At 47.2% G+C, this 13948-nt stretch overlaps 1 protein-coding gene across 1 annotated transcript; it reads right to left on the bottom strand.

The window, feature by feature from the left end:
• Window positions 1-8573: 8573 nt before the first annotated feature.
• Window positions 8574-9799, bottom strand: NRARP (NOTCH regulated ankyrin repeat protein). The gene has a single exon (XM_030536049.1). It carries the CDS (start codon window positions 9663-9665, stop codon window positions 9321-9323), a length of 345 nt encoding a protein of 114 aa, XP_030391909.1. The 5' UTR covers window positions 9666-9799; the 3' UTR covers window positions 8574-9320.
• Between the last annotated feature and the right edge of the window lie 4149 nt (window positions 9800-13948).

Below are 13948 nucleotides of genomic sequence, written 5' to 3'. Positions count from 1 at the left end.
ATCATAGTCATACAAACTCTCAACAAAGCATCTATTTAAAATGTGCTGAATTTTGATGACAGACCTTCCCCTCTCTCTCACAGGCTTTCTTTCTCATTCATTACTTACTGTGTTAAGCTCCCTGAAATTCAAATAAAATCCCACCTCCCTTCCCCCCCCCATATGTGTTGTTTGATTCAACCCCGATGTCTAAGCTTGACGAATGAAGGGGAATCTAACAGAAGACAAAGCTGTGGGCTATGTTGACTTCCCATCACCCCTGAGGACTGGGGAGACTGATCCATCTGGTTTGGAGTCAGTAGTACAAACAAAAGCAAGAGACAATGGCAGGAAACACTTGAAAGTTCAGATTCTTTCTTTGGTTTCTCTTGGAACAGCAGAATCTACGTCATGTGGCCAGTGGACAATAACATGCAGCCAGGGAGGCACAAAAATACCAGAAGAATGTGCTTACGACACAAAACAAAGACACTTTGGAACAAAAATAGAAAAGGAGAGAAAAAACCCTTTGGAGTTCCTAGATTTCTTGGATTTGCTTTTTATAGAGCAGAGGGCTGCAAATCAACGTAGCCGTGTGAAAGCTCTGCTAATAATTCTGATAGAGGAAAATGTTTTATGGCACCTGAGTCTGTTTTTCCTTAAAGCAGTGCAAGGTAGTCTAGAAAACAACTTTCCACTCCTGCAGTTGTGATTACATTGTATTCTCTTCCATTGCCATCTCTACAGCAAGATGCAAAACGTTCCCATGATATTGTGAGTTTCTCCTGAATTTCTTGCCCATGCAGATGCAGATGTGATGCAGTTTATCACGTACTGGGCCACTTTCATATTTGTTGCCTGAAAAGGTTCTCTGTCCATGGGTCATATCCTGCTTGCCTTATTCACACAGGTCATGCCACTGGAGGGTGAGTAGGAGCTGCAGGATTAGACACACTGCCCCACTGAACAGCTGAGCTTTACTGCCTTGATTTGTCTGTACAGCTACAAAGCACTGGATTTAGAGGCGAGATTTACAGTGGTATAAGATATATGGTGCTATATGGTAATCTGATGAGGTTCAACAAGGACAAGTGCAGAGTCCTGCACTTAGGACAGAAGAATCCCAAGCACTGCTACTGGCTGGGGACCAACTGGCTAAGCAGCAGTTCTGCAGAAAAGGACCTATGGATTACAGTGGATGAGAAGCTGGATATGAGTCAGCAGTGTGCCCTTATTGCCAAGAAGGCTAATGGCATTTTGGGCTACATTATGAGGAGCATTGCCAGCAGATCGAGGGAAGTGATTATTCCCCTCTGTTTGGCACTGGTGAGGCCACATCTCAAGTACTGTGTCCAGTTTTGGGACCCCCACTACAGAAAGGATGTGGATAAATTGAAGAGAGTCCTGCGGAAGGCAATGAAAATGATTAGGGAGCTGGGGCACATGATTTACGAGAGGCTGAGGGAACTGGTCTTATTTAGTCCGCAGAAGAGATGACTGAGGGGGGATTCGATAGCAGCCTTCAACTACCTGAAGGGGGATTCCAAAGAGGATGGAGCTCGGCTGTTCTCAGTGGTGATAAATGACAGAACAAGAAGCGTTGGTCTCAGGTTGCAGTGGGGGAGGTCTAGGTTGGATATTAGGAAAAACTATTTCACTAGGAGGGTGATGAAACACTGGAATGGGTTACCTAGGGAGGTGATGGAATCTCCTTATAGAATCATTGAATCATAGAATATCAGGGCTGGAAGGAGATTCCATCACCTCCCTAGGTAACCCATTCCAGTGCTTCACCACCCTCCTAGTGAAAACGTTTTTCCTAACATCCAATCTAAACCTTCCCCACTGCAACTTGAGACCATTACTCCTTGTTCTGTCATCAGGTACCTTCCTTAGAGGTTTTTAAGGTCAGGCTTGACAAAGCCCTGGCTGGGATTATTTAGCTGGGGATTGGTCCTACTTTGAGCAGGGGGTTGGACTAGATGACCTCCTGAGGTCCCTTCCAATCCTGAGATTCTATGATTCTATATGGTGCCAGGGAGTTGACAAGCCCAATCCATTTCCAATTACAGTTAATGGAGTAACTCCCAAGGGAGCTGAAGAGAGTGGGAGTTGCAGGAAAAGCAGCTAGCAGGAGAGTGCAGGAAGGTGGAAGGTAAAATAGGCCAGTATTTCCACTAGCAACTCTTCTGGGTGCTCAGCATAGAAAAGACAGCAGTTGAAATTCCCTGGCCAGCGTGTAAAGAACTCCATGGCTGAGTTTGGCCCAAAGTTTTTGGCCTTATAGGCCACTTCGGCTTTTAAAATGTATTTTTCTGACTGACTTATCCCAATGTACCCTCATCAACTGTGCCTCTCAGAGAGGAGCTAGTGGGGACAAAGCAAAGGTTATTGCTGATAACTAGAAGCCAGGATAAGGAAACTGAACTGTTATAGACAGAGGCACGAAGGGGTATGTGAAAGATGTGCCTGAGTAGGGTGAGCAGACAGCAAATCTGAAAAGTCAGGACATGGGGTGGGGGGTAATAGGAGCCTATATAAGAAAAAGACCCAAGAATCAGGATTGTCCCTGTAAAATCGGGACATCTGGTCACCCTATGCCTGAGGCCATGGAGGGAGCTCAGGATTGGATTGGAGCTGACCCTATGATCAGCACACAAGGCCAGTGGTTTTCCAACCTGTGATCCCTGGAGCCCTTGGGGTCCACAGACTATGTCTAAGATTTCCAAAGGGATCTGCACCTCCATTTGAAATGTTTTAGGGGCTTGCAGGTGGAAAAAGGTTGAAAAGCACGGTACTGGCCCACAGCTATACACTCACATTACATTTCTGGCTGGCACTGGGTAGTGACCATGGCAGTGTCCATGCGACAGTTCAGATTTGCTCACACTCTAGGCACGTGTCCTCACTCCATAAGGGACAGCAGTGCATTTACCTTTTGCATTCTGCATGGTCTGTAAGATGTGAAGTAGGCTGGTAGTTGGATTTGGGCATGTTTCTAAGAGCCTTGATTACAGTGTAGGCTCAGGGTGCTCAGTGTGCCTCCATTTCCCTCGCGGTAATGGGGAAAATGCCCCTTGCGCCGCACAGGGGGATTGTTGAGCGGCTCAGCTTGCGAAGCACGCAGTATTAGTCAGGTATGTCAGGTTTGCTTACGCTCTGGGCCGAGCTCTCTGGCTGTCTCCCACAAACAGAAGCATGTAAGACCAAAGGCAGAAGCCAGTTCTGCAAGTGCTGTGCACCTGGCGCTCTCTGTGAAGCCAATGGGCATGCTGTGCTGGAGAAGCTTCTGGCCTAGTCCCATTGATACGTCTGCTCTAGTGACAGTGGCTCTCAGGGGTTTGGATTTGTTAACATTTCAAAATAAAGCTGGGACGCAGGTCAGAGTCATAGAGTTGAAGGCCAGAAGGGACCACCAGCGGCCCCCAGATGTCACATGCCACCGCCCTCTCCTGCACACTAAGCCAGCACTTTGGATTCTTTACTATTTTGCCCCTAGAAGGCTGGAGCTGGAGAAGGCTCTGTCCTGGAACGCCTAAGCTAGGCCTCACCAAACCCAGCCTCGGCCCCTTTGCTATTGCTAGGAGGAGCAGAGGGGGCGTCTAGTGGCAGTTTCCTCAAGAGCAGAGCAGCACCTGAGCCTGGCCACTGCTGCTTCCGAGGCGCTCACAGTCTGCGAGCACTAGCCCCACCAACTCGGCCTGCTGCACAGAGCATCATGCAATACAAATGCATTGAGACAAAATGTTATGACTGATGGTTTTGGAAGGATCTTTCCTGATAAAAACAGAGGGATTATTAATGTGCTGCTCTTCCACCCGAGCCATACACAAGGGCTGTAAGCTGCAAGCAACCTGTGTGTAAACGGCAGACAACAGCTGCAACTGCATGCCCTGCTCGCCTGCCGCTCCTGAGGCTGTTCCAGGCTGCAGTTTCCTAGTGACCTGGCCCTTTGCTGGCTAAACTCCTGGTGGCTTCAATGGAAGCAGGACTGGGCCCTAGCAGTTTGTAGATGACTCCACACACACCCAGCGGGAATTACCTGTGGCATTTTTCTATGCTACTCTTCAGCGTAGCTCAGTTTCCCAATAGCTCAAGAGCCAACACCCACGCAGGAGCCATTGCAAGAACAAGCCTTATTAAGGTAGGAAGCTCTGGAGGAAATTAATTACCTGTGGACACAGCTATTTTTCCTCCTCTAAGGGTTGTGAGGTTTGTAATTAGACATTTTCAGTGCCAGCAAAATTATCATGAAAAATGCTCCAAAAGCAAAGGCCTGGTCCTGACTCAGCCAAACCTGCAATTGTCTTCCCTGTGAATGCTGCCTGAGCAAAGCTCCATGAGTGGACAACGAACATAGAGTGGGATCCTGCCTCCATGTGCTGGGCCTTTGCTGCTCTCTCCACTCCTCCTGCCCAGGGAAGATGCTTCCAAGTGTGGGCCCAACCTCACACCATCACAACCTACGGGAGCCCACTGGGAGCAAAGCAGTGGAGTTAAGGGACTGACCCATTTTCAGGGGTTCACAAGTGTTTGCTCTAGGCTGATGCCTGGGCTGCAAGTAGTTTTATGCAGCTTTCAAAATAAAAATCATTTGCTTGTTATAGTCAAGGGATTGGCAGCATTCTAGAGGGAGCTGGGGAGTTTCTGCCCCTTCCTGGCATTTAACCGAAATATGTTTCTAAATAAAAAGTACAGGGTCTTACTTCATAATGCGTATCAGTCGGTGCTGGTATCACACCAGTATTACACCCAGGCTGGTAGCACACGGATGTGACCGACAATGCTGAACGTTTCCCAGCACAGCTGGGCAGTCAGCTTGCTAGGGTTACATATGCTTGTATTGGCAAACCACGCTCAGGGCTCTGGTAACGTGCTCTCTCACCAGCCTATGTGCGGGGTCCAAAGTTGTTAGCCTGGGGCTCGATCCGGCATCCATTGAAGCCAACAGCACAACTCCCATGGATATCATAGGTGCAGGATTGCGCATTTATAGAAAGATGGGGCAACCCCAAACCTGGAGCTAATCTCCACCAGCCCTTGGGAATGTTCAGCGTAGGGTCCTAGGCTTTGCATGATGTATGGCCCGGTCCTGCTCCCATTGAAATCAACAGCAAAACATCCACTGACTTACAAGCTCGGGCCCACAGTTCCAGTAACAAGAGCCTTTATCGAGACGGGTACATGAACAGATCTTACCACAGCGCAGAGGAGCCTCCTGCAGAATACTGAGCACCGAGAAGGCCAGAAGGGCAGGGCAGCTACAAAGGTAGCTTACACCTCTCACACATTGCCACAGAGCTTGATGTTTTCCATTTAACTTTATTTTCAGCACATTAAACCCAAAACACTCTACTCAGGAAGTGACTTCAATACCTAAACCCAGCAACTTAAAGCACCCTCATCAGCTTGTGTGGCTCAGGACAATGGGATTTACGAAATAGCGTGCTGAGTGTTTGATGGGGAATAGCTACAAGCCCATTAGCCTGATCCAAGAGGTGCTCCCATAGACTTCATAGGGGAGCGAAGGATGCCCAGCACCTCACAGGATCAGAACCTAGATACTGGGACTGAACTATGACACTGCCTCGCAACCCGCTGAATGACACCTCTGGGGTTTGTCTGATGCAAGAAGGCGGCTATATTTATTTTTCTAGACAAATGAATAGAGACAGCAGTTTAATAACTCAGATATGGAATTTAAAATGTAACGGTATTGAAGCCATGGCTAGAGGAAGACAGTATTTGCTCATCATCCTTATCTAAACCAGCATATTCAAGGAATAATTAGCACAAAGGAAAATGCTACATGTGATTAACGAGAGAGAGAGAGAGACTAACTAATTCACTGTCAGAAAATGTGAGTACAACCCTGTAGCTTTTACAAGCCTGAGATTTATTCCACTCTCTGTTGCTTGGAAACACTTCACAAATCTTTATTTCCTCCAGAGTTCAACAGATGTGTTGGCTTTCCATGTTCTGGGTTTTCAAACACATCCAAGGGCCCTTGGATGAAAGGCAGTGTACAACACAAGCTTCTGATCAATATTTTTAACACTGGACAGGAGCAATCCCTTTGCAATGTAGCGAACTGCTTTCTTGTCCCAGGCACGTGAGGAGTTGTCACTACCAAGCCTGTAACTTCACTGATGTACGTGTGGGAAAGAACAAACCAAAAAGCCACTTTTTTTTTTTTATAAAAAGATCAATGAAAAATTTATTTATAAATTTCTCACTCTGGGGCTACAAGTCTATATCATACACTCAGGAATATGCTGTACTGTACAGACTTTATCCAGTTAGAAATGATCATATAGTGACCCACATACAGCTTCAATATAAGCCTAAAAATTCTTAACATTAATTAACATAATTAAAAAAGGTATTCGCATCTAGAGAAAAATCTACAGAAAAACTCCTTTCTGGAGCAATCTGTGCATCAGCTTCAATGTCTGCTTATTTCACTGACATTAGCAATATATTCTTCTTACAAAAATAATAACAACAAAGATGACTGCCAAAAGGTGACCAGTCATGCACAAAAGAGCCTCCCCCCAACCTGTCTTTTTTCTTGTACTCCCCATTTTGGCATGAAGGGTCAGCAGCACTATGAGCCAAACAAGAGAGGGGGAAAAACCTCATTTAAATTTGAATAAATCAGCATCCCTTTTATTTCTCAGGATAACAAAATATATATACATATGGGGTTTGTGGGGTTGCATAGAAAATTGAAACTATAGGGACTAGGAAAGGCAGCAGCTTTTCAGTAAAATAGTTTTTTTTTAAAGTGATGTAAAAATACATCAACGCACAATTTCAGAGCAAACCCCCTTCCCCAATGTACAATTTTCAAATTCTAATCATGCCTAAAGCTCCAAGAAGCTGAAGAGGAACAACACTTTTCTTAAACTCACTTAGCAATTCCCACAAGAGATTCACAGTCTTAATAGGTATTTTATAAAAATATAAATATGGGTTACATTATGTTGTCTTTACAACACTGGACAGAACTCCCTTTAGAATTGGGTTTATAACCAAGATTTCTTTAAAAAAAATCAATCTAGAACTTGGCTTTAAAATACACTATTTTTTTTAATATTATGTCATAAATGTTATGACATATTATTGTGGCAAATCCATTTATTTAAAAAAAATGTGCAACCATCTGGTAACTATAGTAAAACCTCATCAGAAAAGATATTGTTCCCCCCTATAACAGAGAAGCACCAACAAAAGTGCTTAACACCATCTTCAATGCTCACAGAGAAAGTTTGCAAACTAAGAAGTTCCTTGTAAATTACAGCATTAACAATAGACACTTTCAAAGGACTTTTTTTTTTAATCTGGAGCTTTTTAATCATATAAATTGTTTAAGAGAAAAAACTGCAGGTGAAACCATCATAGACAAAGCAGAATATTCAGTGCAATGAAAAACAAAAACAAAAAAACCATGGCAGACTCAAGTTTAGTTTTAAGATTAGAAAAAATGCATATTTTCCAAACCGTACTTTTGAAATACTCACAGATAGCTTCAAACAAAACCAGGCACACAAACATCACCCACAAATATATACATATGTGATAAATAGTTATAACACAACAACAAAAAAGTAGATAACTATTTTTTTAACTGTAAGGGTTTGGATAAGGGGCATAAGAGAGGATAGCAAGGAGATGGCAGTGATAAGGGTTTTTAGTGCAGACAAACATAGAGGGATAAAAGACCAACAGTGGAAAGGAGACTTCTGAAATTTTCTGCATTTTAAAAAATGGATGATGTTGTGCCATGGCAACAAAAAGCAGCATTGCAATTATATGTGCAGTCACTTCCAAATGCAGTTTAGGATGGGTTCCTCTTCTTCCTCCCTTTCATTTATACAAAGTCAGATGGAATCATTCTGCACTGAGAAGTGTTAGCCAAGTTTCACCAAAAAAAAATAAAAAAAAAAAAAAATAATCCCAAACTATTTCTCAGTAGTTTTCGAGTTTGTTCTTGAAACTTTCCTCCTAGACTGCAGGGGGCGCTCACACTCTTTTTCTGTGCAAATGCAATTCCTCTGCCTCTAGCGTTTATTTCATTTCACTTCTATTTCATTGTTTTCAATCCATGATGTCCTCATCCCACCAGTATTACACTTTAAAAAGAAAAATATAAAATGATCAAAAGTCTTTCCTGTGATTTTGGCAGGCCTAGGCCTAGGCTGGATCATACACTCCAAAGGAAATTTTAAAAAAGGAGAGAGACCAGGTGGGGGAATAGTGTGTCACATTCCAACCCAGAGCCTCAAAAATCAAAGACCAGTTACTGTGTAAAAACAATGGGAGGAGACTGCAGAAGAGACACTCTTACACTCTGCTACAGGAAAATACAGGTCAGCGTAGCCACCCACCCCACTCATGACAGACAGAAGAACCTTTGCTCCTGCTACAGTTCAGAACTTGCATTTAAAAAAAAAAAAAGCACCGATTGGTTTTAAACAAATTACATTTTGATCTGTTAAAAATGCTGAAATGACGTCACTTCTGAGCCAGAATACCTTAAAATCGGGGACAGCTTCCTAGGACGGACAAGCCACCAAATTTTTTTTTTGGGGGGGGGGGAGGTTCAGGGAGGGGGAAATGTGAGCGCATTTTAAAGCATCTGACCAGATCTCTGACTGAAACCGTGAATACTGTGAGCGCAGCCGAGGTAGATGGCAGAAAAAAAAAAGAGAAAAATTACAGTAGGAGAAAAAACCCTTGAAAGACAAAACTCCTTTGAAAGCAGTTAAATGGTTTTTCAGTAAAATCTTTGTGGGCCCCCAGATTTCTTTGCAAAAAACATGGAGTCCAAGCAGCTTTGTCATTTAAACAAAAATTAACAACCAACCCAACCCCCACCTCTCCCCTGGGTCCGGCGATGCGGCTGATTGCCCGCCCCGAGTCGGCGTGTCTGGCAGCCGGGGCCCCAGGCGGGTCAGTCACTGCACCGAGGAGCGGCCGGCCAACCTCACCTGGGCAGGGGCCGCCCGCAGCTCGTGCCAGCGGACTCGATCTAGGAAGGCACCTTTGTCCCGGGCGAGGCAGCCGGGGCTGAGGCAGGGCCCAGCCCGCCCCTCGGAGAGGTCCCCCATCTCTCGGAGGGCCGGGGCCTGCCCCCCGCCTCACCCGGAGCAGCCCAGGGCGGCCCCTGCGGAAGACCGAGGCTGGAGTCCGCAGGGCGCCCAGCGTGGGGCAGGGGGCAGGACGCAGCCCCGGGCGGGGAGCCGTGTGCGTGCGCCCCGGGGCATTATCCGCTCCCCGAGCGAGCGGAGCAGCCCCGGCCCCTGTCCCGCCAGCCCAGCCTGGAGCAAGGAGCAGCGTCACCGGCTGCCCGCCGAGTACTTGGCCTTGGTGATCAGGTAGAGCACGATGTCCTGGTGGCCCCCGAAGGCGGCGATGTGCAGCGCGCTCCAGCCGTCGCGGTTGGCCAGGCGGATGTCCGCGCCGAACTTGACGAGCAGCTTGACGAGCTCCAGGTTGCCGTCGATGACGGACTGGTGCAGGGCCGTCTGCCCCTCGGGCCCGAACGAGTTCACGTTGAACTCGCAGTTCGTCATGTTCTGCAGCAGCGACTGCAGCTCCTTGGTGTTGCCCTTGCGCACCGCCTCCTGGAAGATGCGCTGGCTCTGCGGGGCCGAGCAGGTGGACAGCTCCGTCTGGCTCATGGCCGCGGCCGGGCCGCTGGATCCGGGCGCAGCGGTGCCGGGTGGGCGCAGGTGTCCGTGCCCCGCTCCGCCTCACCCAGCTCGGCACGGGCGCTGCGCGAGCCCGAAGCTAGGGGCGGGGGCTCGGCGCGCAAGCGGGGCACCCTGCGGCTGAGAGCGCGGCCTCCGGACAAGTCCCTGGGCGCGGATGCTCATGGAAGCCAGCGAAGATCCGAGCGTGGCGGCGGCGGCGGGGGGCCGGGGCGCGGGGCAGCTCGGATCAGGCCCGGCTAAGAGACCCCCTGGGCACCGAGCTCCCCTGCGGCACAGCTGAGCGCCCCCCCGCGCCCCCTGCCGAGCGCGGCCCAGCAGCTTCCGTGCGGCTCCCAGGGTGCGGGAGGCTGGCGGCCGGCAAGCGCCCTGCTGCTGCCGCCGCTGCTGCTATCCGCCTCGGTGGCGCATCCAGCCGGAGCCCGGCTTGCCTGGTTCCCGGGGCTCGGAGTCTCTGGTGCTGTGCCCGGAGCCAGGGGGAAGCTGCTGTGCTTATCCCAGAGAGGGGCTCTTGTCTTGCAGCAGATCCCGCCCCCCGCGGTCCTTAGTGCTCCCTCAGGGCGAACCCCCTCCCCTCAGCCACTTCCCTGGGCGTCTTTAGAGGGCAGGAGACCCTGGGCAGCTCCTTTTAGGCAGCCTTTTATTTGCATAACAATAGCACGTCTGTGACGCTTCCCCGTATCCACAGGGGCGGGGAAGAAAGCCGGTGATTGGATTTCACCCAACGGGGAAGGGGGGGACAGGGGATGGGACATTGATACATTACAGAGGGAGGAGCTACCCTCCCTCCCCCAGGCCCACGCTGGGGGGAGGGGCGGTGATCGATGGAATGTTGATACATTAAAAAGAACAACAACAACAACAACAACCGCCCCCCGTAAGTGGCCCCGGTGGGGAGCTGAGCGGGGAGAGCAGGCGCTGGGGTGAGCGCACTGTGCAGCGCTCTTGTCCGCACGTTGCCATGACCAGTTCGGAACAGCCGGAGATGCTGTTTGGGACACAGACACAGCACTTGGCGTTCCTGGGTTCCGGCGATTTTCCTTTGGTGAGGGTGGAATGTAAAGCGTGTTAGGCGCCACAGACCATCCCGTGCAGAGTGCACTCCTATTTTGCCTCCTGGTCTACGCGCCGGGCCTTCCTTCTGGTGCCCCCCAATGCAAAAGATCCGTGGCCTAGGTACTTGAAAATACTCAATTCAGCTCGCTTGATCTGAAATAAAGGTGGAAAGAATTCAAACCATGTAGGATTAGTGTGCTGGCTAAAGGTAGGGGTCGCTAGTGGACAGAAATGGACACCAGAAGGCTCTGAATTTCTGCGCTTCTCAAGGAAACAGCCTACAAAGGGGGAAATGGATAAGCAACGTGACCCGGTGTCGGTTACTTACAGTGTGAAGAGGCAAAAACTCGGACCAGGGTCCTGAACTGCTTTTCTGCCTTTGTAAAACATCAAGGAGAGTTGTAATAATTCGCCCCACACACCTAGCACAACTTTTGCTAAATAAATATCGAGCAGATTTGTAAGTGACACACATCAATTATAAACAGGTCTACAGTTTTTAACATACAAGAATGAGGAGAGGAGCATTTATTTAGAAGTCTCTTCTTTTCACTCCTCTGTTGATCACTGCAGGAAATGGGTTCCTTTTAACCACAGACTTGTACAGTATTTTATCGGGGGCGGGGGGCAGGGTTGCCGTTTGTTGCTGTTGCCCGTCATAATCTCCAGATCAGCTCATTATAATTATTCAAACCCTAGTTTTTTCTGAAAGGGAAGGATGCCTTGAGTTCCAGTCAGATGCAGATGGCGGACTTAAATACAACTAAGGAATTGCTGCCAATTTACTACTAACGTATTATTTCCCAGTCCTCTAAAACCAACAATCTGGTGAAGGCTGAAGATTGGTCATTAAGGAGACTACAAGTAAGGAAACGCTTAGCCCCAGAAAAGCCAGGATAGACTGTTGCACAAGATCCAGTACAATCCTGTGATTACTCTGATTTCTTTGGAGCACTCCCAAATCAATGTGAGATCTCTGATCATATTAATAAAAGCAAAAATGCCTTAAGAATATGGGTGCTGAAGAGATGCTGGGAGTGGAGAAACAGGAGATTTTGCAACTAATTTGAAGAGGACTCACCAGGATAGTAAAAACATGACAAAGCCATATCCTCGGTTCCTTCTGACAGAGCTAGCTATGAGTATGTTAAGTGCTTTTAAAAGCCTCACTCCTTCTCTACAAATAAAAGGTATCACTTCTCCTTATATCATGTAATGGCAATTTTGAGATGTACCTTTGTCTTAAACATGGGTGGAGTTCTGCACTCAGTTAGCCTGCTATGTGACTGACATAAGTGCCTGATCCTGGGAAGTGCCAAGCACCCAAACTCCAGCAGGAACGGCACCAGGGTTTTTGGCGCCCTAGGTGGGGGTCCTTCCGAGCTCCCAGTCGTTGGCGGCAATTCTGCGGCAGGGGGGGTCCTTCTGCGCTCCCAGTCTTCGGGGCACTTCGGCAGCGGGTCCCGGAGCGAGTGAAGAACCCGCCGCAGAATTGCCGACGACGACCCAGAGCACAGAAGGACCCCCCGCCGCCGAATTGTCGCCGAGGGTGGCAAAATGCCCTCCCAAATCCTGGTGCCCTAGGCGACCGCCTAGGTCACCTAAATGGAAGCACCGGCCCTGAACTCCAGGGTAAAAATTTCTAGGAATACTGCATTGTACTCCCTGTATAGCTGAGAGCAGAATCTAGCCCCATATTTTTAAATTAATGACTGTGCCTTTTCTAATACATTTTTCAGCAGCAACCTCCAGCCATCAGGTTTCCTCTTAGTTTTTTATAGGTTTTTTTTTTTACAGTTTATGGCTTGTCCTGTGGTTGCTGGAAATTAAAAAGAAATAATTCTTGATAGTTTACAGAACAAGATACACATCCTTGCATCATATGGCATGTTACAACTTGTGTCCCCTTTGAAATAGTCCTGCTGGCATTCAGATTTGTGAGGGAATTCTCTCAGCTTCCAGTGTGGGGATGCAGTCAGTGAAATGGGAAGAAAATTTATGATTGCATAAATATCTGAGCAGACTGCAAGCATGACTCCTCATACAGACGCCTCCTCCAAACAACAGCATCAGCAACGCCAAGACCTGGAGAAAAGACATTTGGCCATGTACAGACTGTTGGCCATGTCCATCAGTGCTTTATAGCCAGGTGGATAACATGGCCTAACAGCCTGAGCCAGTGCTAGTTAATATACAGATTCCGCAAACAAAAACCTGAAAATCAGATAGGGTTTCTGAGCAACATTACACTACAGACATAGCTAACAGCAAATGCAATGAGGGAAGCACAGGCCAGGCCTGCTTTGGAGCTGTATTTGGAGCTCAAGTGAAACTACTTGAGGGCATTTTATACGGAGCTTTCAATGGCTGAAATGTTGCTGTAGAGGATTTTCATTAGGGCTCTCAATCACGCAATTAACTCAAAAAAATTAATCGCAATTAATTGCAGTTTAATCACACTGTTAAACAATAGAATACCAATTGAAATTTATTAAATACTGTGGATGTTTTTCTACATTTTCATGTACACCTCCACCCCGATATAACGCAACCCGACATAAGATGAATTTGGAAATAACACAGTAAAGCAGTGCTCAAGGTGGGGGCAAGGCTGCGCACTCCAGCGGATCAAAGGAAGTTCGATATAATGCGGTTTCACCTATAACGCAGTAAGATTTTTTGGCTCCCAAGGACAGCGTTATATCGGGGTAGAGGTGTATATTGTACTCTGTGTTGTAATTGAAATCAAAGTATATATTATTTTTTATTACAAATATTTGCCTTATAAAAATGATAAACAAAAGAAATAGTATTTTTCAATTCTCATACAAGTACTTTTGTGCAATCTCTTTGTCATGAAAGTGCAACTTACAAATGTAGATTTTTTTTGTTACATAACTGCACTAAAAAACAAAACAATGTAAAACTTCCGAGCCTACAAGTCCACTCAGTCCTACTTCTTGTTCAGCCACTCACTAATACTAACAAGGTTGTTTACATTTACAGGAGATAATGCTGCCCACTTCTTATTTACAATGTCACCTGAAAGTGAGAACAGGCATTTGCCTGGCACTTATGTAGCTGGCATTGCAAGGTATTTACATGCCAGAGATGCTAAACATTCATATGCCCCTTCATGCTTCGGCCACCATTCCAGAGGACATGCTTTAATGCTGATGACACTAATTAAAAAAAAA

The sequence above is a fragment of the Gopherus evgoodei genome, chromosome 16 (assembly GCF_007399415.2).
Source record: "Gopherus evgoodei ecotype Sinaloan lineage chromosome 16, rGopEvg1_v1.p, whole genome shotgun sequence".
Lineage (NCBI taxonomy): Eukaryota > Metazoa > Chordata > Testudines > Testudinidae > Gopherus > Gopherus evgoodei.
Note: the sequence above shows the minus strand (reverse complement) of the source record. Positions and strands in the feature narration are given on the sequence as shown.